A 23,275-nucleotide genomic window follows, 5' to 3' on the forward strand; every position below is an offset into this window, starting at 1 on the left:
GTTCTTTTCAGGACACTCAAAGACACTTAGATAGATAAGATACATAAAAATAAAATACATAAACGATTGAAATATAGAATAACAAAATCTCCCGTTCCCAACATCCATGTTTAAATGTTTTTATATGATGTCACCACTATGGCAATATCTGGCCCATCAATGACAAAAACGTTGTTTTGTAGGTATTCTTGATGACATTTTGCTTTGCTTGGTCCTGGTCCAGCTGCCGTGTCCACTCACTGAGAGCTGGAACCAGCTGGGAAACTATGGCCTGTAGGAAAAGTTGAAGTCTGAGCTGACCACTCTGTACAGCCTGGTGAGCTTCACACCGGAAAGACTGCCCTGTCTCTCTTAACATCCATACATGGGAACAACTTACAGGAGGCTTTTGCTGAGACCATCACTGCTGAAAGTGACTGTTACAACTCCTATGATGACATCTCAGTCAGAGAGGAACTTTTAAAAACTATTATCTGCAGTACAATGGGACAGCCGCAACTGAACACATTGACCATGCTGTCCATCAAATGTCAGCTGATTCAGTAGCTACATGACTTCGTTCCCAAAGTCTGACCGAGTGAGCTTTCAGCTTTGGTTAGTGAAAGCTTATTTTATTATCCTGCCTTTGTGGTGCTGGCCTGTGCATTGGCCAAATTGTTGTGCTGGATTGATTGATATAGATGGTGACGAGTGTCAGTGTGTCCATGCTGTTCTATTAAGGCTGTTGTCACAGAATGGATCTGCATCCCTAAAAAGTGTGTGCTTCGTTGTGGCCTCCTGTCGTGTTAAGCTCTGATGTTCACTTATGGCCCTGTAAACACATTTGTTCTGTGCTTGGATGTGTCGGCTTACCACGATGGAATATTGCATTCTTAATTTAGGCTTGTGACAGTGGTAATGTAATTACTCCTTCCCTCTCTCACTCACACATGCACCCACACCACCCTCTCTCTCTCTTTCTCTGTGTATGTGTACATGAACTGCTTGAAGCAAGCGACTCTGTTGATAAAAGTGTTTTGTGGAGCCATGCCTGGACCTGTATGTATGTATGAGTACGGTAGTTTTCCTGGTATATAGCCTATCTATTGAAGTGATCGGTGCAGAGTCAGTTTTTACATATAAAAACGCCACTGATGGTTGCACTCTAACACTGAGAACTTTAAAAAGAGCATCAAAAACACCAAGCTTGGGCCCAAAACATGTGTGCTAGGTGTGATTGTATATCACCACAGCAGATGCATTCTGGATCAAGATCAGGATATAGCTCAGCTGGCCTAATTTTAGTGGTGTATGGTCAACCTTGAACTGAATAAGATTAAGTCTAGCACATGAAGAATTCACCCTCTCCAGGGCTCCCTCCCACCAGTCTTCAGTCAAGTCCAGCCCCAGTTTGCCGCCCATTTAGGAGGTGCCATCATTGACCATCATAATTAGGTAGTAAATGTCAGCAATAACAGATCCTTCTGAGTTGGTTGTATAAAATTGTTTCCCTTAATTGTCTCAGGAGAGCATTCAGGGAACCAGGCAAACTGCTTCTGTATAAAGTGGCAGATTTGAAAGTATAAATAGATTTGAGTATATACGAATACTATACAAATTATATTTCTTACACAGGGTGTAAAAATTGAAAATTAATCACCACTCACCAAAGCACCTTAGACCTTTCCTCCTCCACTGTGTGAAGGTCTTATACAGAAGGAGAGAACAAGTTGTTTTTGCCAATACGGCCCAGAGGGGATAGAGATTCTGTATGACGAGAAGCAGGACTCCAAGAAACACCAACACCAAGATATTTGAATCCAAGCTAGCTAATTTAAAGGGCATGGATGCCTGATTGATTTTTCCGAGCAAAATCCTTATCCTGAAAACATTTTGAAATTTAATTTATAGCCATAGAAGGATCCGAATTTCCTTAGGATTGATTCAGTTATCCCCGTGACCCTGTACGCAGGATAAGCGGTTGACGATGGATGGATGGATGGATGATTCAATTATAGGGGAAGATCTCAGAGGGTCAATGGCATATGATTAAAGGTTGTCCACGTAACATATTATGCCCTGGTTCACTTGCTATAACAAACAACAATGGTGATAAAGGGAACAACTGGCATGTGCTTTGTGTTAGAATAAAATACAGGGAGCATAATATGCTGGATCTAAGTATTTAACCCAGACAAAGAAACTGTATTTACCCCCCAAAAATGTAGAAGTTGACAAGACATTTTTAGTTGACAAAATTGTGAACTGAAAACACTGTTGAAGGATCAAAGTTCTTAGACAAAAACACAGACAGCACCCAAAAACAAGTTCAACGCTAGTTAAAAGTACACTGTGCAGTGGACATGATTGACCTCTATCCTGACTGACACGTTGCCATGGTAGACTTGTCAATCACAATGTAGCCATACCCTAAAGCAAACCCCGTTCAGAATGAAAGTGAAGCACATTTTAGAGGTGCCATGATGCCACTTTAGTGTCAGTGATACTATTTCCTGCTAAAGGCTCAGAACGCACCCAATGCTACCCATACCCACCTTTACAGTCTGGCAAAAAGTAACATTCATTCATCTGAGATGATATGGGTCTGCCCACAATCCTTTACACATACTGTTCAGCCCACAGAGATAATGGTGACTCACAACAGAGAAGAAGCACAGTCATTCCCACTTAGTGTCCTTTGCCAACCCTCTGGCATAGCCATACAGTGCGTTAGTAATGGGGATACTGTGAAGCACTGAATCATTATGAAGCAATTTGGGTTGAAAATTATTCATTGTTTGGAATCATCTGATACAGTCAAAATGGCAGCATCTGCTGGCCGACTCCCTCAGTATTGCATTTTTATGGATGGGTGAAATGTGAGGCTATGATGTAACAACTTTAACTGCTTTCATTATTCTTTTGTTCTATAAAGTTTTTGTTATAAAAACTGATCACTTTTCAAGAGGAACGTCTTGTTTATGCTGACGTCACTGTTAGGTGTGGTTACCATAGACAGTATATCACTGCACGAAGCCATCCCGCTGGTTTGAATGGAGAGCAGTGAAGCCAGTTTTGGTTTTTTAGACTTGCCGAGAGATTATAATCTAATCCAATACGGTTACATCCGTCATGTGCGATGTGGTGTCACAGGGATTTGACGTAATTTCTGGGCCTACATGGAACCCTCCATGCATGCTTTGGTTGACTTCACTGATCTCTGGCTTACCCCCTTGGTGATTACAGGTCCAAAAGAGCACACTTCTGACCGCACCCAACCACACCTAACAGTGATGCTGGGTATGGTCATAGGTGAAACAGGCTTGAAACTTTCAACCAGAGAGGGCAGCAAAACACTGCCTTTCAGCCTACCACTCATATTTTCTTAATTGTGCCAGACTGACAAGAATATCCTGTTTTTTTAATTTTAGTAGGATATTTCCTACAGCTGTAAATGAGCCCAGTCAAAGTTATCATGTTGCTAAATAAGAGAAGACACTTTTGGAGCTGAAAGTGTGTATTCATCCTACAAGAGGAAAGCCATGTGCGAGGAAATAATTGTTGCTAGCTTAACAAAAGCATCAGTGATTGAATGGGTTATTAAACATTTGCCTGAGATCTTTGGTAAAACCTTTTTGACTATATTTGTAAACAGATTAAAAAATATATCTATATAGCCTTCGTAATAAGAATTACTGGCTATTGACTAAATCATGTTACACTGGACTGGAGCTGCTGTGAGCCCAAAAAAGTTAGAAAGGTGAAGTCGACTGAAAGATTGCATTGCTGCTCTTTTGTCTTGTACAAAGTCATTTAGACAATCAAAGGGTTGAAACATGATTAAATCGGCTTTTATTTGAGGAAAACAGTAATAAACATTGCAGGTGAACTCATTTGAACTTGTAGTTAGTTGTGTATTAGACTGTATTGTTTATTAATGCAATGATGTGTACTTTTTATTTCAAATGTGGTTCTTAAACATTGCATGTGAACATCTTTCAAACAAATATGTAAAAAGTGTTTCTTTTATAGGTTGGTATCTGACATGACAACCCCGACTCAGCTGTCTCCAGTATCCCGGACCTCTCTTGCAACTCCAGGGTCTCCTCCATCAGAGATGTCAGCCCCCCTGTCCAGCCTGGCCATCTCTGTCCCCTCAGTGGCTTTAAGCCCCTCTGGTGAGGAGGAGCGCCCCCTGCTATTGTCGAAGACAGGTCAGTCACATAAGTCCTCGAGCCGAGAACAGAAGAGGAACTCAGCCCACTACAACCATGGCCATGTGGCAAGTAGCTTACCACCTAGCCCACTGTTTACTATGGAGAACGGTAACTACCAAATCATAGGTGACCATGACACCACAGCTGCCAGCCTACTTAATAAAAACAACAACATCGACAACTGCAGTACCAAAAGAGCAGGAGTCACCGATGGCCATTTGCCGCGTAATGTGGAGTCTGGCGATGAGAGCATGCTCATGAGCGAAACTGAGGAGCCTCAGGGGGAACACACCCCCTTCCTCACTACAGTGAGCACTACAGTCCTGTTGCTCAGGGCCATGGACAGCTGCAGGACTAACCCAGCATCACCAAATGATGACTTGCAAGTCAAGTCATCCTGTTCCACCACCAAACAAGATCCAGTCGCTGTGTGAAGTAAAAAGAGATTGCAGAGAATCCTTTATGTTGAGGGGAAAAAAGGAATTATCACTCTTAAACCTTTATTTTCTATAAATTATTTGCTGTGTAAATGAAAAATAAAACTTTTATTTTAGTGATGTAGTAAATAAAGAGTTTTATAAGAAGTGTACAAATGTGATCATGTCTTGTAGGTAAAGTGCCATACACTAGTATGTAGCAACGGTTCACAGTAAATTTCAGTGCAGAAAAAATATCAATGGTGCCTTTCTGTTTGGTATGCTTAAGGGAACTGCAACATTGCATACTGGGCCATATATTCACCATCTTAATCTTCCAGTTAACTATCAAAAATAACTTGCTGGCTGCTTTTAAAGTCCTGCAGTTGGAAGTGCCCATTGACACGATGATATTTAATTTATGTGTTCAAGGTGCATGCTACGTCCATAAATGCTGTGATGGAATAATGAGCAGCTTATGTGGTTTCCCCTCCAGCCATTTGACCTCACCGGTTGATTATCTGATGTCCTTTGTATGGATTTTGGGCTGTCTCACTGAGATTTTCTTCTGAAACACAAAACAGAACTTCAATGCCTGGACTGATCTTTATGAGTAAATGATTAAACGGCTCATTACCTGCATTTGATGAGAGGTGGAGAAGATGTTAGACTTCATAATGTTTTTATTTATCATCGTCTAATCCGGTATCCTGCTGGTGAACGAATATTAAGTGTTAGATAAAGGTGCAATCAGTAAAGTCTGGCTCTTTAGTGTTACTAATGCTGTCGTTTATATAAGCTTAACATAACCTTGTAGATTTGTTTGAGTAAATTCTATATTGGGATTTGAACTACATGTTTCAATTTCACCACTTCTATGCTGCTGCGGTTCTGCACTGGTGTAATATTGCAAAAAAAAAAGTATTGAAAGGATCTTTTTGAAAGTAGTTTAATTTCTTTCTATGCTGGCAGGATTCCTCATCTTCACTGAGTACAAATTGACAGTTAACGTGGTGCCACCAAATACATAACTGCTAGCATGTAGACCAGCAGTTCTCTATTTCTTGAAGAGAACACTCCAATTACTTGTGCCCTCCATCAATTGTATGATCGATTACTGATTGCATCTTTAAGTGCAAGAATATCTACAAAGTGTGTATTAAATGGAAGACTGAATAAGCCTCAATTTGTCCTTCATGAAGACATCCATGTGTTCCTGAGTAATGCAGTTTGGGGATTAAAGAAATTGCTAAATATATACATGATTGTTAACTGCTTTAATTTGTTCTGTCATATCTTTGGAATTCAAAATGTTACAATTTCCAAAGTATGCCCTTACCTTTTTTCGACGACCCCAGCTTGTGTTCACGTGTGCAGTCTTAATGTATGTGTGATTTTAAAAAGTTTTGACAGTGTCTGCTAACATGAACATAGTTTATGAAAATCTGCCAAAGACTGTCACCACTTCTAGAATAAACAAATTTATGAAAAGTAAATCAAAATAACTATTATTTGGCTCTGTCATAAACCATAGTTTCTTAAAATGTATGTATGTAGAATTAACAGTCAGCATATGAGTAAGAATGAACCATTGCTGTAGTAATGGTGGCCATACTTCTGTATATTTATGTTAAGATAATTAGTATTTATTTGGTAGTTCTTTCTAATTACAAGCATTTATCACTGTTATATAGAAAAACATTTATATTTTAACAAACATGATTTAAAAGATGTAAAATATACATAGTCATCTGTTCCACAGGTTATTAGTGCTAAATAGAAAATAACTACTTGCATATTTTGTCACTTGTATGCTTAACATAACTCACAATGCATTGCTTTTAGGTCTAGGAGTGTCTTCAAATTATATAAATACACCATGAAAATCTTCAGCGCTGTTGTTTCTTATTAAATATGAAATCATTTTTGTGTTTCGTCTGGTGAAAAACATTCTTTCAGCTCTTCTGCCTTACCACTGAAGAATACAATGAAAATTAATATTGTGCAGTTGTAATAAAAAAGACAATTTATTATGTTTTTCATTTGATCATATATGCGGATATTTGTAAAAAGAGAATTCATTAGATTTTTAAACTATTGTTATTATAGTAACAATATCAGAAACAATAATAATGTATGTGCAATTAACACATTGTGAAAGAAAGCCACACAGTACTTTACAGTTATAAGAAATATTGATACTAATACAAATGTGTACACTTGAAGTACAAAAGTTATATGCAATGTAACCTAAATGAGTTGCTGGATGTAATACAATTTTGTTTTTCTTCTGGATAAAGATTTGAAGATATCCTTTTTTTAGATTCTGCCTGTTAGCGTTGTGTTTCCACAACACGTTGAATATGGTTTAATGTTCTGTTCTGTTCATGTGTGCACATTTGTGTCATTTGTGGGAACAACTGTCGGCCTCTGTACATATCAGCAAGCACTAAAAGATACCCAGGGAGACAAGACAACCGTAGTCCTTTGTTGTAGTTTTCATTTTCCTTACTGCTGTACCGTAGCTTGCTGCTACGTATCACTATGTATGACTTCTTGTTGGAACAATAGGCTACCTGATTCTCTCTTTTGTAAGGATTTTAGGTTCTGATTGAATGTGGACCATTTGCAGGCATAAAGAGAGTCGAGGTGCCTCCCCTTTCGGTGGAACACCATGGAACCTTTTTTCAGAAAATATATGTACAGCAGTCAACTATTTTTAGCACATTTGTCAATTTAAGATATAATTTTGGAAGTAAAGGAAGTTGCAGTTTTAACAGTCTATGAAAATGTTATCTAATTGGATGCTCAGGCTGCATATGTTCTAAACTTAACATATTTAAAAACATTAAAAATTCTGTGCTTTTATTCTGAAGGAGTAAAGAACTTTTGCTTTTTCCCCAAAGTGAACCACAAAAGTACACTCCTTTGGTAGAATTCATAACATGTTGTCTCTGTGGAGTAGACCATTCTGTCTCTTTTACCATTGTAGCTGATTCCCCTGACAGTCACAAAAGGCTAACGCTAGCTGACTATCCTCCATTAAGAGAAAACTAATGTTTTTAGCAAAGAAACACATGTTCGCCAGTATTAAACATATCTTCACTGTCTGAATACAATGATTACCTGGGTTGACATGGTTGGATGAGAATGGTCCAATGTAATAGTGTTCAAGTGAAGCTGATTTGGCCTGCCCCCAACTGGTTGAGGAGGATGCCAGCCAACCCTGAGTCCAGGTTCTGCTGGAGGTTTTGTTAAAAGGAGTTTTATTTTCTCGCCACTGTGGCCAAATGCTTGCTCATGGTGGCACATATTGGGTGTTGGTAAATAATATTACAAAGACTATGGTGCTGGTCTATATGAAGTGCAATGAAGTAACTGCTGTTATGAATTTGCGCTATATAAATAAAATTGAATTGAATTGAAATTAAATTCAAGAAAATGTCCCAAAAAACCCTGAGAACATTGTGAGATCGATGTTTTGTGTGATCGAGGGTTTGTGACACAAAACCAAAAAGTGTTGGGTAGGTTACTTGAAAAATGTAATCAGTTACTCACCACATATTACTCACTGAAAAACAAATTTTTCAGTTTTGGCTCCATCCTGCCTGTACAGAGACCAAAGCCAAATCCTGTGCTCACCAACTGCATCTGGCAACCTGCGTTGTAGCTGGAGATGCTGCACAGAAGTAGAGAGAGGAGGGATACACTGTTGTTTGTCAAGAAAAAGTTCCAGCATGTAACTCCCCTTAAAACAAGTTCTTTTTACATTTCTGTTTATGTATGGATTTAACAAACAAGACACTACATTTTGTGGCTGTGATGAACACCCACAGGACCCCTAATTTCTCCCAAAATTATCCAACGCTCTAACAAGAAAATGTGGACGTTTGCTTCAAACTGTAAAAAGTAAAGGTAATAGAAATGTCACAATAATAAAAAATGATAGATGGATGAAAATAAAGTCTCATTCATGTATAGCCATAAGGACAAAACCACCTAAATACAGTCAAATTAAATTAACCAATTTATGTAAAAAAAAAATAGTTTGTTTGTAAGTCATAAGATTTTCTAGTTTTCTAAAAACTGGCCACATTTTCTTGATAAATATGTACATAGCTGTAAGGTAAGATGTTACAGCATTTCTATATCAGATTCCAACAAATTATTTATTTACAAAATCAGAAATACTTTATTGATCCCCGAGGGGAAACTCTTGTGTCACTGTTGCAAAAATAATACACATTGCACATCAAGGCAAAAGGGAATAGGAATAAGAATGGAAATTTGTTAAGTAAAGAAATATATAAATATAAAATATACATATAAAATGCAAAGAAAAAACATAAAAATAAGAAAAAAACAACAACTATGGATATGTATTATATTTTCATTATAACAATTGGAATGATGAATATTGTGAATAAATAGAAGCAGAACTGAAGAAGAGACTATTACACATTGATTATTAAAACAGAGAATGCACTATAAGATCCATTAAAATAACTAACTTGGGGCCCATGTGTCAGCCACTTAGAGGAAGGAGTTAAAGTTTGATGGCCACAGGCAGGAATGACTTCCTGTGGCTCTCTGTGGTGCATTTTGGGGGATGAGTCTTGCACTGAAAGTGCTCCTGTGTTTGAGCAGCAAGTCATGGAGTGGGTAGGAGACATTGTCCAAGATGACATGCAGCTTGGACAGCATCCTCTTCTCTGACACCACCGACAGAGAGTCCAGCTCCACTTCCACAAAGTCACTGGCCTTGCGGATCAGTTTGTTTAGTCTGTTGGTGTCTGCTACCCTCAACCTGCTGCCCCAGCATGCAGGCAGATGTTAAAGGACCTCAGCCTCCTCAGAAAATAGAGACTGTAGAGAGTGTTCTTGGCCCAGTCCAGTTTATTGTCCACGTGCACTCCCAGGTAGGCTATTTGTAATCCTCCACAGTGTCCTCACTGACCCCCTGGATAGAAACAGGTGTGGAAACACCTTTGATGGCGCAGGGGTGGTGATGGCGCAATGGATAAGACACATGCCTTTGGTGAGACCCGGGTTCAATCCCCCACTGTGACCCATCCACCAGTGTGTCCCTGAGTAAGAAACTTAATAATAATAATCTTTATTTGTAGAGCACTTTTCAAAAACAATTTACAAAGTGCTTTAACAAGTGTAAAGACAATAAAACACAAAAGATAATAATACAAAAACAACAAGAGATAAAAGCATGAAAACATTGAAAACACTAAATACACGTTTAAGATAAATATAAAATTAGTAAAATAGAATAAAATAAAAGGGATAAAATAAAGTCAAATAAGATCGGGAAAGGCTCTCCTATAAAAGTATGTTTTAAGAAGGGACTTAAAAGAGTTCACTGACTCAGCCGACCTGATTTCCTCGGGCAGGCTGTTCCAGAGCCTCGGGGCCCTGACAGCAAACGCTCTGTCCCCTTTAGTTTTCAGTCGAGACTCTGGAACAGACCTCTGCCTGAGGATCTCAAGGTACGTGCTGGTGCGTATGGGACTAAAAGGTCAGAAATATAACAAGGCGAGAGGCCATGAAGAGCTTTAAAAGTGATCAATAAATTTTAAAGTCAATTCTAAAACATACTGGGAGCCAGTGTAATGAAGCTAAAACAGGAGTAATGTGGTCATATTTCTTTGTTCTGGTTAAAAGCCTGGCAGCTGAGTTCTGGACAGTCTGGAGTCGATCAATAGATTTTTGGGTTAAACAGGTGAAAAGGCTGTTTTTTATTACATCAAGTGGGCTGGATGACACTCTCATTTGTGATACTGTTTTTAAAAGCTCAGACAAGTCGATGGGATGAAACTGGTTAAAACTCTCTTGTTGCTGGTGAGGAACCTCTGAGGCGGCGGGGGTAATAGAGGCTCTGATTGACACCACCTTATTGGTAAAATAAGATAAAAACAATTCACAGTCATCATTACTTCCAGCTGAGGCACAAGGAGGGGTTGGGTTTACCAGCTCATCCACAGTCTTAAACAGAAACCTGGGATTGTGTTTATGTGTAGTAATGAGTTCAGAAAAATAGTGTGTTCTCGCATCCTTAACCATGTTATTGTAGTTAATTAATAAATCCTTCAGACTGGGGTAATGGACTTGGAGACTGGATTTTTTCCATCTGCGCTCTGCTTTCCTGCATTCCCTTTTTAGGCTGCGAATGCTGTCATTTATGCAGGGTTGCTTACTAGCTTTAGACGTAGGCCTAACCTTTAGAGGAGCAGTAATATTTAGTGACGACAAGCAGATATGATTGAAGTGATCGACCAGATTGTTGGTGTTGGAATCAGACAGGTGTTGGCTTTGGCTCTGAAAGAATGTGCAAAACTTTGAAACACTTTGTTCATTGAAGATGCGAGAACACACGGAGCTTGGAGAGGCGGCATGAGTAACAGGCGAATCGCAGCTAAAAACAATACATCTGTGGTCAGATATGGTCATGTCCACTAATTCCACAGAGGAAATGCTGACACCCAGGGTAAAAACCAAGTCCAGTGTATGACCGCGGTTATGTGTTTGCCCTTTGACATGTTGTTTGAAGTTAAAAGAAGGGGCCGTATTTAAAAAGTCAGTTGCATTAACATTGTTGGGGTCATCAACATGAATATTAAAATCGCCACAAAGAACAATTCTGTCATAATTTAAAACCAGAGTAGATAAAAATTCAGGAAGTTCTGATAAAAATCCTCCAGGCAGTTTTGGGGGGCGATAAATTATAACAAATATGATAGGTTGCAGCCCTCCAACTTTAAGAGTGAGAACTTCAAAGGAGTTAAATTCATCACAGCGTACTTGATTTTAAATTTTTCCTATACACGCTCACTAGCCCACCACCACGACCACTGACCCTCGGTTGACTAAAACAATCATATTGAGGCGGACACAGTTCAGCTAGCTGGCTATAGTCATTCATCTGCAACCAGGATTCTGTTAAAAACATAAAATCTAGATTTGCAGACTAGATAAAAATCATTTAAGGTAAAAGTCTTACTTGAAAGTGATCTCACATTGAAGAGAGCCATTTTAAATGAGTTTGTTTTGGGTGCTGGAGTTGGTGCAGTTGTCCTAATCCTTAAGAGATTACTAATATTTCTGTGTGGGATGTGCACATTTCGGTTTACTGGTCTATGCGTGATGATGACAGGAATAGAAGTCTTTGGAACAGCGCTGGGAGCAGACGGCTTTACATGCCAGCAGGTGGAGACAGTTGTTTGTGGCAGTGAGCCAGAGATCTGTTCAGTGAGCGGTGGTGTGTCCAGGTGTGCTGCATGAATGATTAGTCATTCACGTAAGTCATGTGTGGACCGCACCACATGCTGTATGTGCGCAGCTAACATTTCTGAGCCCTGTTTGTTTGGGTGAAGTCCGTCTGTCTTAAAAAGAGACATTCTTTGCCAGAAAATATTAAAATGATCCACATAACACACACGATGAGCCCTGCAGTCGTGGAGGCCAAGGAGTCTACTGAAGCGGCCAGCACCGCGACCAACTGTGGGAATGAGACCAGAGATAAAAACGGACTTTCCACACTGCTTTAAAAAGTTACAAAGATGGTTAAAATCTGACTGCTGAAGAGCTGTGTCATTTGTTCCCACATGGACTATCACTCTTGTGATGGAGGACTTAACCCCTAGTTGCTCCAGAGGCGTGCGACCTCTGACATGTACAGCAATTGTAAGTCGCTTTGGATAAAAGCGTCAGCTAAATGAATAAATGTAATGTAATGAAACAGGGGTCACTGGTGCCTTGGATCTTCTCAGATCCACAACCAGCTCCTTTGTCACGTTGAGCTGCAGATGGTTCGGCTCACACCATGTGACAAAGTCCCCCACCACAGCCCTGTACTCAGCCTCGTCAGCCTGCTGATACATCCAACCACAGCAGAGTCATCAGAAACCTTCTGAAGATGGCAGGACTCTGCGTGGTAGTTGAAGGGGGGCGTCCACCTGCATCGCTGTCTGCTTCTCACCCAGCAGGGCAGGCTGGAGAAGTCAAAGAACATGACCCTCACAGTGCTCGCCGGCTTGTCCAGGTGGGCGTACATGCGATTCAGCAGGAAAATGATTTCCTGCTGAATCGCATGTACGCCCACGTCCTTAACTCCCAGTCGGTGCTGGTAGGCGAACTGGAGGAGGTCCAGGAACAGTCTGACCATGGGTTGCTGCTAGTGCTGTTCCAGCACTAGTCTCTCCAGAGTCTTCATTATGTGGGAGGTCAGTGCAGGAACGATGCAAGATGTCTTCCACAGCACAGGGACATTTGGAGACAGGCTCAGGTGGAAGACATGGTGAAGGACTCCACATAGCTGGGGGGCACAGGCTTTGAGCACCCAGTGGCGGAAACCGTCAGGGCCTGTTGAAGTTAAACAGCATTTGGATATATGTGTGTGTGTAAACTCTAAAGCCTATATTTCATGTGAATCCTGGTGTGCTTAAAATCTTGACAAGTTTCAGGTGGTTTTACATGGTCCCTGTGATGTCAGAGGCAGCAGAGCCAAACCATTGTGTCCAGGCTGAGTTCATTCTGGGGTGACAGACAAATCCTGTCTTCTTTAGTTTTCTCTGCAGGGTGCAGCACTGTAGACCAGTCAAGTCACTCACACCCAGACCAACATAATGAAGAGGTCAATCCTGCATCAAGAGTCTGTCAACATGGGACTGCCATCCAGAAACCTGGTTGGTTGTAATGTGACGTACATGAGAGTGACATAACCATCAATTACTATAGTGGAAATTAGTTACTCACACTGACATTTAAAGAGAGAGAGAGAATTGTAAATAATTTTCAAATTATTATTATTGATTGTTTGATATTTTATTAATTGTTTTGTTTTTTAATTTCACATTTGATACAGAGTTTTTAAATTAATAAATAATTTCTTTGTCTATGAATACACACACACACTTACTTTTTTATTTATTTATTTTAATATATTATTTTCATTTTCTAACACACACTTCACACTTTATATTTATATATTTATTATTATTTTTATTTTTTTTAGCAACACACACAGACACAACTTTCACTGTATTATTTAATGAAATGTATGAAATGAAATGTTCTTATGTAATTTATATGTAGCTTTGGCAATACTGTTGTTATACATAGCTGATTTGAATTTGAATTTGAATTTGTGAGAGAGAGCTAGTTTCTAGTCTCATTTTATTAAGTTAAACACTAAATGTAAAAGACATATAAAACTTACAACACCACACAACTACAAATGATTATTCATCCCCCAATACTAGAGATATCAACCCGTGGGTGTTAGAAGATGTTTGCTTACGGGCAGTTTTGGGGTAAATGATCTAAAACAGGGTCCCTAGTGCTGGGTAAGAATCGCCCAATAAAAAGACTGACTGAAGGTGTGTGCTTCAGTGGCCACTGCCTCCACCAGTCAGGGCAAGACTTTCCCTGTGTCTCTTTGCATCATCATAATGATAAATGAAGTTAAGCTTTCTTTCATATATCTGTGTCTTCCTGTTCCCCTCTGACCTGCAGCTGTCTGAGAGCTTTCACATGCAGATTTCCGGTTGTGTTCAGATCAGGTTTTCCCTCCTGCTGCTGACTCTCCTGCTGTGTATTAGCATGAGATCAGACTGCATTGTGATGCTGCACAGATTACAAAATACCCATTTCCACCTGATTGTTCCTCTGTGGTCAAAGCAGGGGGGAGGGTTTTCCTTCTGGTTTTACTCCAAAACCCAAAGTTGAAGGATACAGATAAACAGCAAACAAAAAGAGGAAATAAATGATAAATAATTGGCTGGGAAATGTTCACTTTTGCTCACCGATCCATCCTTAACCTGACCCTGCTGCTCACTCAGCTCCACACGAACATACTTCCTGGCCATTTACTGGCTTGTTTCGGTGATTAGCGGATTATTACATTAAAAAAAAATAAAAAGGAAAAGTGAAAGTGAAATCAATTGTAAGTAAGGAAGAATTAGACAGGAGAAAAAGCTGTACACGCATAAAAAGTGCATACAATTCAAGAATTCCAAACCACACCTTAACCCTGCCAGCAGTAACCCATCATCATTCTCCAAGAAACAAAACCTGGTAATGATCCCAGCCCCTCAATAAATGAAGAAAGATATAGACATTTAATGAGCAAAGCATGTGTATGTGCCATGGTTTCCAAATGATTGATTAAAATACCTTTTATTTATTGTGTTCTGTACGGTGCTCTTTTTAAACGGACATGTTAATAATACAGTTTCTTATCTTTTGTTAAGACAAGCAAAGTTACAGTCAATGCACTGGCTACACTAAAATAACTGCATTTGTTGTTATCAATACCAGGTTTCATTCCAAGAAAGGATTGGTAAATTAAAGATCTAGAAATAAAACATTTAATACATTACATACATTTAATTCCCAACAATTGATTTGCTGTTTCAAATCCCTTTCAAGGAGGACAATTCTGGTGGAGAAGTTATAGATCCTTCACTGATAAATTTATTTTGTTTTTATGAAATTTATCTAGTTGGCACTAAAGTAGTTCAATTCAAATATTCTGAGCCTAAAATACTGAAACCAGCCTTTAAAGTACTCCCAACATGTACAACATAACTGCATGGTTTGTGACAGGAGAGAGAGGTAAGTGGCATTATGATATTACATACTTTAAAATATACGTGATGGAAGATGGCATGTATGTAGAAAGGAATACTAAAACCTAAAGGTTCCTGTTGTCTGCAGTGGAGGAGGAGGGGACTCCTTCCTTAAAGGTGGGTTTCCCTGTAGCAGCAGAGTCATTAACATGTGAAGGCAGGGCTGGATGGGCGAGCTTCACATACATGTGTGTGAAGAGAGATAGGGGGAGGGGGTGGAAGGTGTGAGAGAGAGAAAAGTCACATCCCAGATATATGGAAACTAATGGAAAAGACATTTTATTTGAGTTTTTCAGTAATTGTTCATTTGGGCTGGACTTTATTAAGCCCCTGCTTTCTTTTTGTAAGGGCCACTTCACCTTCAGTCTTTCAGTGTTTGGAAATACTGAGAACTGGGAGTTCTACAAGTAGGCCTATAATGAAAACGATCTCCAAATTAGATAAACCAAGCATTAGGATTTCCTTTATGGTTGAGAGAATTATCTTACTTCCGAGGCAAAACAAACCATTGTCTGAAAAATGAACTCTCACCATCTTATCTCATGATAAGCTTTGTAGATTGGATTGGTGGATAGCCTTCATTACATTAAGTGTTTATAGGCTTCAACGGCTAAAGTGGTTTCCATTATTATTGTTGATTCCAACGGAACACCTCCGACAGACGGACAGAAAGAGGGGCGGGGCTTCCGAAGTCCCCCTCCCCTGCATGAGAGTCACCTGGAGCCAGAGAGAGCCCGTGGAGGACCCGGAGTCTCTGCAGAGCAGGCCAGTCGCGTGTTTCTAACCTTGAAGAAGTGTTGGCGTGTTTTCGAGTCGGTGGCGGTTAAAGAAGCAGCAAAGTCAACTCGCTTTATTCCTGGACCCTTTTACCTTCTCCTGACTTTTGGAAACAGGAAAAACTGACGAACCTTTTTATTTGAGCTATCTAAATATTTTCCTGCGAGTTTAGACCGTGAAGAAAAAGACTGAATCTCTAAAATGAGTCGGACGCTGGTGCTCAGGTGAGTCTGGAGACGGGATGATGAAGCTGTGTCTCTGCACTGAATATTTTAGAAGGGATGTTGTTGTTTTTTTTTAAAATGTGGAGTTTACAACCTAATCCCTGTTTTATTTGTTTTCAGCCTTGTGTTCTGTGCCGCGGTCTGTCTTCACCACGGGGCTGCCCTGCCTGCCACAGGTCTGTTAACACACTTCTCTGCTGCTTTATTTCATGTACGAGAAACAATGTGAAGTCTGCAGAATCAGAAACACAGTGTCTGTGGCAGAGCTTCTGAACTGAACAAAACGAAATAGCCTACCTTAATGTGGGCCCATATTTGATTTGAAAATGATGAACTATAAAACATGTTGGAGGGAATTTGAATACAGTCTACGCTGCCTCTGTCACATCTTGACTGTATAAAATGCAAGAGGAGTAATAATATTCACTAACCCTAACCCTAAATATGAGTTTAAAGGGTTATACCAGATCACGTACTTAATATTCCTTGCTGACTCTTTTTTTCAATCAGGGCTATAGCTACAGATTTGTAGACATTCTTTTAATCTCAATTCAGGCAGCCATTGATTTTATTTATTTCTATACAAGATGGAAAGCAGCTAACACTGCTGAAACTTGAGTTGTTGTGTGAGCCATTAAAGTGGCCATCAACGCTAGATTTTTTTGCTTGGCGGTGCAGATTGATTTGCACTGCTTTATCTCACAATAATAATGTAACTTTGACAGCAAATAAACCTGAAGCTCACTCTGAGGGATTACACAATCCAAACAAATGTCTACTCATTGATTTACATGCTGCACAGCAATGGAAATGCATAAAATGATCAAACACAACAGCATTAAAACTGGCCAAGAGAAGAGAAAAATTGAGAATGGAGTCAGTCTGCCAGCCAGCACAGTTGTTTTCATTGGTCTCACTTGCTCCTGTTTTCTACAGTCCACTGACTTCATGTAGATGTTAGTGGTACAACCTGCAGGTCTTCTTTACAGTCACTTTGCGGGAGATGTGTCATCACACGATGGCTTTCTGGATAAAATCTGACTCTTGTTGCCTTTTATTTCTCAGGCTGTGAGGGAGCAGAGTGCAACAGAAGCCAGGCCATATCTTCATCCTCATCCTCCTCTTTGGTTGGGAAATCCCAGCAACCCTCCAAGGACTTCCTGGGGCAGTTTACCCAAGTGAGCTCACCAAACAGCAGGGACCATAAACACCGCGACGCCAGCGCCGTCCTGCCCTTCATCGGCCTCACAGGCAGTAAGTTGACACTAACCTACTGTAAGCACAGACGGAGGCGGTAAGGCCCCAAAAGCAACCAAGAAAAGAATTTACCACTTTACCCAAAACAGACAGACACAGATGGTTTGTACACTTATCACTGGTTTTCTTTAACTGAGCCCTAACAACATGCATTATGCTGAAAATTAGTTTCTAAACATTTGACAAGTGGTTGACCAAGGGAAAAAAAAGAAATGCATAAATATGTAAATACAATATTTTTAAACAAAATTTCCCATCTGAATTTATTGCTGGCCGAGGAGAGAAACTATGCTGTACAGCAGTTTTAAAATGAATAAGGGACTTCACAAAAGAAGAGAACATGAATGGGAAAACATGCTAATGAATATACAGTTTTCACAATTTTCTGGGATGTGTGGGGTATTCGAACTCATGATCAAAGTGTTACATGAGAATGAATAAAAATGAAACTAGAATTTAGAAAAATACCATATAATAAGTTGATGAGTTTTAGATAAAAGTCTGAATACTTCCACTGCACTGGCGGCTTTGCCCCCTTATAAAGAAACAAGATTTTAAGGTCTAAATAAGTGGAAATCCACTTTTTAAATAAACAAATATTATGTTTTTATATAAATACAATATTACAATATTTGTTTTCAAAGAAACTAAGAACACATTGTATAGGAGAGTATTCAAAAAATTAAACCAACCTTTGGTATTTGCTCGAAAAACTGCAACATGTGATTCATATTAAACTCGTTAAAAAGAGAAATCAAGAGGATGAAATCCACATTCACCGTAACACTACAAATATTTGTCTTTTCATTATTTAAAAAAAGTTTTTGAAAATTAAATGTAATTAAATTTGATTCAAAGCCTTTGTAAATTGTAAGTCGTTTTCGGCTTCAAAAGTTTCAAATTAAACGTGTTTCCGGTCTCTAAAACAAAAAACTCAATGAAACGACAATGAAAAGTGGTGACAGACAGACGAAGAGTCTTTGGATGTTCCAGGCAGTCGTCAGTTGGTTTTAGTGTGGTTCTGTTATTTTCAGATGTTTGTTCTGACTCTCAGCGTTTGTCTGCTGATGGGAAGCAGAGGAGGGCAGGAATGTGCTGCCAGATGTAGACTCTGGTTTATCTCACAGATACAGGCAGAGAGACGCTCAGCTGGAGGTCTGAGGGCCTTGCAGCGGCCTTCAGCTCGTCACACAGTGTCCCAAAACCTGCGCTGAAAAGAAACAGAGCCCCTGGTCAACAAATTAAATCCCCCATAGCTTATATTAATATTTAATTCGCAAAATAAAACACATAACTTTTGAGATCAGTGATATTGGTTGATTGTATTCTATTATAGGAATCTATTGATGTGCAACGAGTCTGACACTGTGGTCTGGAATTAAGTGACCGCCAACAATCAGTCTCACAGGAACGTCTTTAAACCGTGTGAAAGTAACGGCTGTTTTTCTTTAAGTACAGTTAAGTGGTCTGCTTGAAGGAAACTGATTGAGATCCCGCGTTAGAGGTTTTGTTGGTTGCGACTCTGATGTCTTTTTTTCTCGTAGGTGCCGAGCAGAGTCGTAGCTGCTGTAAGAACGGAGGAACCTGCATCCTGGGCAGCTTCTGCGCCTGCCCTCCCTTCTTCACAGGGCGGAGCTGCGAGTACGACCAACGCATCAGGTAACAGCAACACCACTGCTCACTGCTCTGCAGTTACACTTTCCAACGATGCTGAAATTGTCTTAACTGCACATTTTCTACAAATCCTCACATTCATTAACCACTCCTACAAACTGTCAGTGTTTAGGTGTGTCAGTTATTGTTCTCACGGTTTGTGTCTCACACTCCTACTTTTTCTGTCTTTCTGTAGGAGCTGTGGTTTGATTCCTCATGGTGAGTGGGTTCAGAAAGGATGCTCTTACTGTCGCTGTGGTTACGGCATGCTGCATTGCTTCCCCCACGTCTTCCATAAAGATTGTGGTAAGATGCACACACCAGACACGCGTCCACTTTTCGGTGTGTTTCTTTGAGAATCAAACAGCAGGGACTTCAGTCAGTGTTTAGGGGTAGCACCTTTTTTGTTGTCAGTACATGGTGATGGCGCTAAGAGCAGATTCTGCCTTTTTAGGAATCTTGTATTCATTCATTCCTGTGACACCTGAGTATGTCCATGTGCGTCGGTAGTTTTCCATGCTGTCCGTTCACCAGCTGTGGTGTGATTCAGTTGAATGAACAGCAAAGGTGTAGACGAGTGGGCAACGCCCGACAGTCAGACAGTCCGTCGTTCACACTTTTTCATCCACCAAAGTAAACTCCCACTGAGTGTAAACGCACTTCTGAAAGACCACAAGCCCCGCCTACTCATTTACAGTTCAAGGCTTTTATTCCAAAATGCAAAACATTCCCACAGCCATCAGCTCATACACAAACACCCCACAGTACTCCCACAGTGTCCAGAGTGGGTAAGGGTTCTACCTGAAAAGAGGTGCTTTATATGACAATGTGAACAGGATAACGGAACTTCATTTTCAAACAGTCCTGGGAAACAGTCATAGCATTGCACTTGGTTGTTCGCAAGAAAAGTGACAGAAATAGTTTAGACAAAAATTGAAATAAGAGAACTAGACAGAGACGTCGCTCTTCAACTCCACGCAGGGCCTCATTTGCTTTCTAAAATAACCGACTCTCCCGCTGTCAAAATCCCTGAGATGGGAGAAGAGTGGAGTTGATGGAACGGTTGGCGTAGCTGCTTGCCTTGGATTATAGCCGCATGCTTACAGCAATAAGCTTTACGAGCCACAGCTAAAGTGTGATTTATACTTCTGTGTCGAATCGACGGCGTAGCCTCTGCCTAGCTCCGTACCCTACGGCGTTGCCTGGCGTGCACCTCTTCAAAAATGTAACTACACGTCGGGGTGACACGGAACGTAAGATCTGTGATTGGTCGGCTGGGTAGCCTAGCAATGCCTCAGAGCTGACAAGAAGTCCCCCGTGCTTTGAAGTCAGTTTTACTAGCGGCCAAACTACGCCGGAGGCTACACACGCAGGAGTTTAAATCACGCTTAATTCTTTGTGGATAAGTTAGTGAAGGAGAGTTTAAGGAACGCTGATAAGAGTAATAATAAAACTTATTTATATAGCACTTTTCAAAAGTTACAAAATGCTTTTCATGGGAAAATACAACAAATACATCATCATATAGGACCCGCATATATCAGTAATTATGTCTTTATTTTAAGTAAGGTCAGTGCATTAGTAAAACAGAGATGTTAGAGATGTTACATTTTTCACATGTATTATTAGATTGGTATGGTTTCATAGTTTAAGGGGTTTGTTTGTGCGTTGAAGAATCTGTGATTTCATTGTGTCCCCCAGTTCATGGGCATATGTATGCCATTTTCTGGATATTGAAAACCATGTATCACCTGTACACCAAAAGGTGATGAAATGAGGATGTTGCAATAAATAATTAAACCCTGAGTTTTGCTCTGAATGATGAATCCAGTTCCTCATTAGTTTTCTGTCTTTCTCTACTTCCCAGATGACTCTGAAGAGGTGCGTTGGTATAGTTCGTCAGCTGTCAGGACAGTTCAGACAGGCTGCTTCCTGCATCATCTGACGCTGCTTCTCCTCCTGCTTCTCCTCCTCTGATGGTTTTAAAACAATATGTTGGACACCAGCACCAGGACTTTTGAGCTGTGGGCTGCTGCTTCAGAACTAAAGATCAGTTTCCAAACTCACTCAGAGCTCCATAAACTTTTAGAAAATATTTATTATATTTTGTCCACAGCTGAAGTACACAGTGGTAGCACAGTAATGGAGGAGTAAAATGTTGTTTGAAAACGGGAAATCAGGAGTTGTTCCTTGATAAGTGTTGTTGTGTACAGGAGGTGCATCCTATTTCAGGCTCCTTTTTTGAAGGACGTGCCAATGAAATGGGTGGAGATCTTTTTGAAGACTTAATTTTTAATGGGCTTACCATACCACTGAACCAACTTTAACATTTTCAAGAATTAGTAAGTCAAGTTGACCAATCAGTTTCTTCAAGCAAGGAAAACAATTCAGCTAGTGCTTCTGAATTAATTCCACTTTTCCCCAATCTATTTCCACCTCTTCCAAGAATGTAATTATAATAAAAAATATAGCAATGATTACAACGTTGTATTTATGTAGTTCTCCCATTTTAGAACTGGCCAGCTTTACACATAATTTCATGCTCAATTTCTTTGAAGACCTTGAAAGTGAATCAGCGGTTGACAGTGAGCGCAGCAGCAACTGAAGTTTGTCTCGTCCAAACTCATCTTAAAACGTTTCCTTCCAGTGGAAGGTCTTCTGTGTGTCTGTGATGTCTTGAAGAACAAAATATGTGAAGGAAGCTGTACATAAGATTTTTATGAAAGTATGTTTTTTTTGTTTTGTTTTTGTAATTTTAGGATGTTTAATGTGATTTTTTTTTTCCTTTGTAAAAGAAGATGCAGGGTTTCTTGTTTTTAACTTTTGTCTTCTGTCTGTTTGCACAAACTGAGCTGGAGTGACATTTTGTACTTACAAACATGTATTGATTATGTGTTTATGAAATAGTTCTTTTTTTGTGTTGTGAGAAACAGAATTGACTGTCTGTGGAAACACACTTACGGTATTTACATCATTAAAACAAATATGACACTGGAATTACTATGAAAGTAAACTTTTGGATATAAAGAATATGCTTACATGAACAAATAATTGTTCAAAGTATTTTTTGTTTTCTAACAATCTTCTAAAATCTAAAATCTCTCTCTCTCTCTCTCATCTGTTGTATTTCGAGTGGGAGCGTTCCCTGTCTCTTATCTCCTGAGTTTATTGATGAGGTTGTTATTGATTATCAGCTGCTCTCTTATCTTAAACAAACACATCAGCTGTTGTTTGCAGTCTGTCAGCTGCTACAGCTCTAAAATTAACTGGCAGAATGACAATAATGTGGAACTTAAAGTCAAAACAAAATCTGACAAACACGAGCAGACAGATGATCAGACGGCTTAATCTCAGTGTAAAAAACATAAACATCTGGATTTTTACTTTAACTTTACATACAGTTAGGTAATTTTTTTCCTCTTGTTCCCAGATCATCTCATGACACATAACCAGATAAATCTGAGGGGTAATGAGATGGATAAACGAGGTTGGAAAACACATTTTTTGACCCATCATTTGACCTGGGATTCAAACTGTCACTTGGCACCAGAAAACTTGAAAAGGGATGTGGAAAAAGCAGGTGCAAACAAGTGGCATTTATTAACAAAAAGATGACAGCAACAACAACAGCAAAAAAAAAAGGAACTCAGGAAATTCAACAAAACTAAATTAAGCTGAGGCACAAAGAACAAGAAAGTAATGAGAGCTTGAGCACCAGAGCGAGCTGCAGCCTCTTTCCTCCCTCCTGCTCCAGTAAATGGCATTTTACCACCAAGGAATCTGGAAATTTATATTACTGGTGAGGGATTGAAGAAATTATTAATAAAAGAGAATAACATAGAAGTAGTACAAAATCATCTGCTCCAGAGACCTGCAGCCTCGGGCATCTGGGCCAGAGCTAACGGATAAGCTCTGACCTAAACCCTACATATGTGGATGGAGTAATATAATGAGTATAATAAGAGAAGCTTAAGGATAGAAACAATATATATATAACTTTTTACACAATCATATTCACCATTCATACACTGGTGGAACAGCCACCAGGGGCAATTCAGAGTTCAGTGTCTTGCCTAAGGACACTTCAACATGCAGCCTGGAGGAGACAGGGATTG

At 39.7% G+C, this 23,275-nt stretch overlaps 2 protein-coding genes across 5 annotated transcripts in view; both read left to right on the forward strand.

Moving 5' to 3' along the window:
- The window catches only part of nrg1 (neuregulin 1), a 49,355-nt gene extending 42,853 nt beyond the window's left edge, over nt 1-6,502 (forward strand). For 2 of the 4 annotated variants that reach the window (XM_038733299.1, XM_038733297.1), the window contains exon 9: nt 4,012-4,143. Coding sequence is in view for 2 of the 4 variants with exons in the window: in XM_038733296.1 (XP_038589224.1) it covers nt 4,012-4,630 (619 nt within the window). In the remaining 2 variants the exon portion in view is untranslated. Of the gene's footprint in view, nt 1-4,011 lie in introns of all 4 variants that reach the window. The other 2 variants (XM_038733296.1, XM_038733295.1) reach the window with 1 other exon arrangement.
- A 9,503-nt stretch (nt 6,503-16,005) lies between these two features.
- On the forward strand, nt 16,006-22,204 carry tdgf1 (teratocarcinoma-derived growth factor 1). The gene is made up of 6 exons (XM_038734547.1): nt 16,006-16,250; nt 16,371-16,426; nt 17,316-17,504; nt 19,052-19,166; nt 19,357-19,466; nt 21,028-22,204. The coding sequence occupies exons 1-6, from the start codon at nt 16,228-16,230 to the stop codon at nt 21,135-21,137; spliced, it is 603 nt and encodes a 200-aa protein (XP_038590475.1). The 5' UTR covers nt 16,006-16,227; the 3' UTR covers nt 21,138-22,204.
- Nucleotides 22,205-23,275: the final 1,071 nt, after the last annotated feature.

Source organism: Micropterus salmoides, unplaced genomic scaffold (assembly GCF_014851395.1).
Source record: "Micropterus salmoides isolate LMB-PRFRI ecotype aquatic unplaced genomic scaffold, ASM1485139v1 Ms_hic_scaffold_20, whole genome shotgun sequence".
In the NCBI taxonomy this organism is placed as follows: domain Eukaryota; kingdom Metazoa; phylum Chordata; class Actinopteri; order Centrarchiformes; family Centrarchidae; genus Micropterus; species Micropterus salmoides.

Bases quoted from the DNA above. Each gene is read 5' to 3' on its own strand.
- tdgf1 (XM_038734547.1), top strand. From the start codon at position 16,228: ATGAGTCGGACGCTGGTGCTCAG. The intron at 17,505-19,051 runs GTAAGTTGACAC...TTTTTCTCGTAG, and splicing joins CTTCATCGGCCTCACAGGCA to GTGCCGAGCAGAGTCGTAGC. The intron at 19,167-19,356 runs GTAACAGCAACA...GTCTTTCTGTAG, and splicing joins GAGTACGACCAACGCATCAG to GAGCTGTGGTTTGATTCCTC.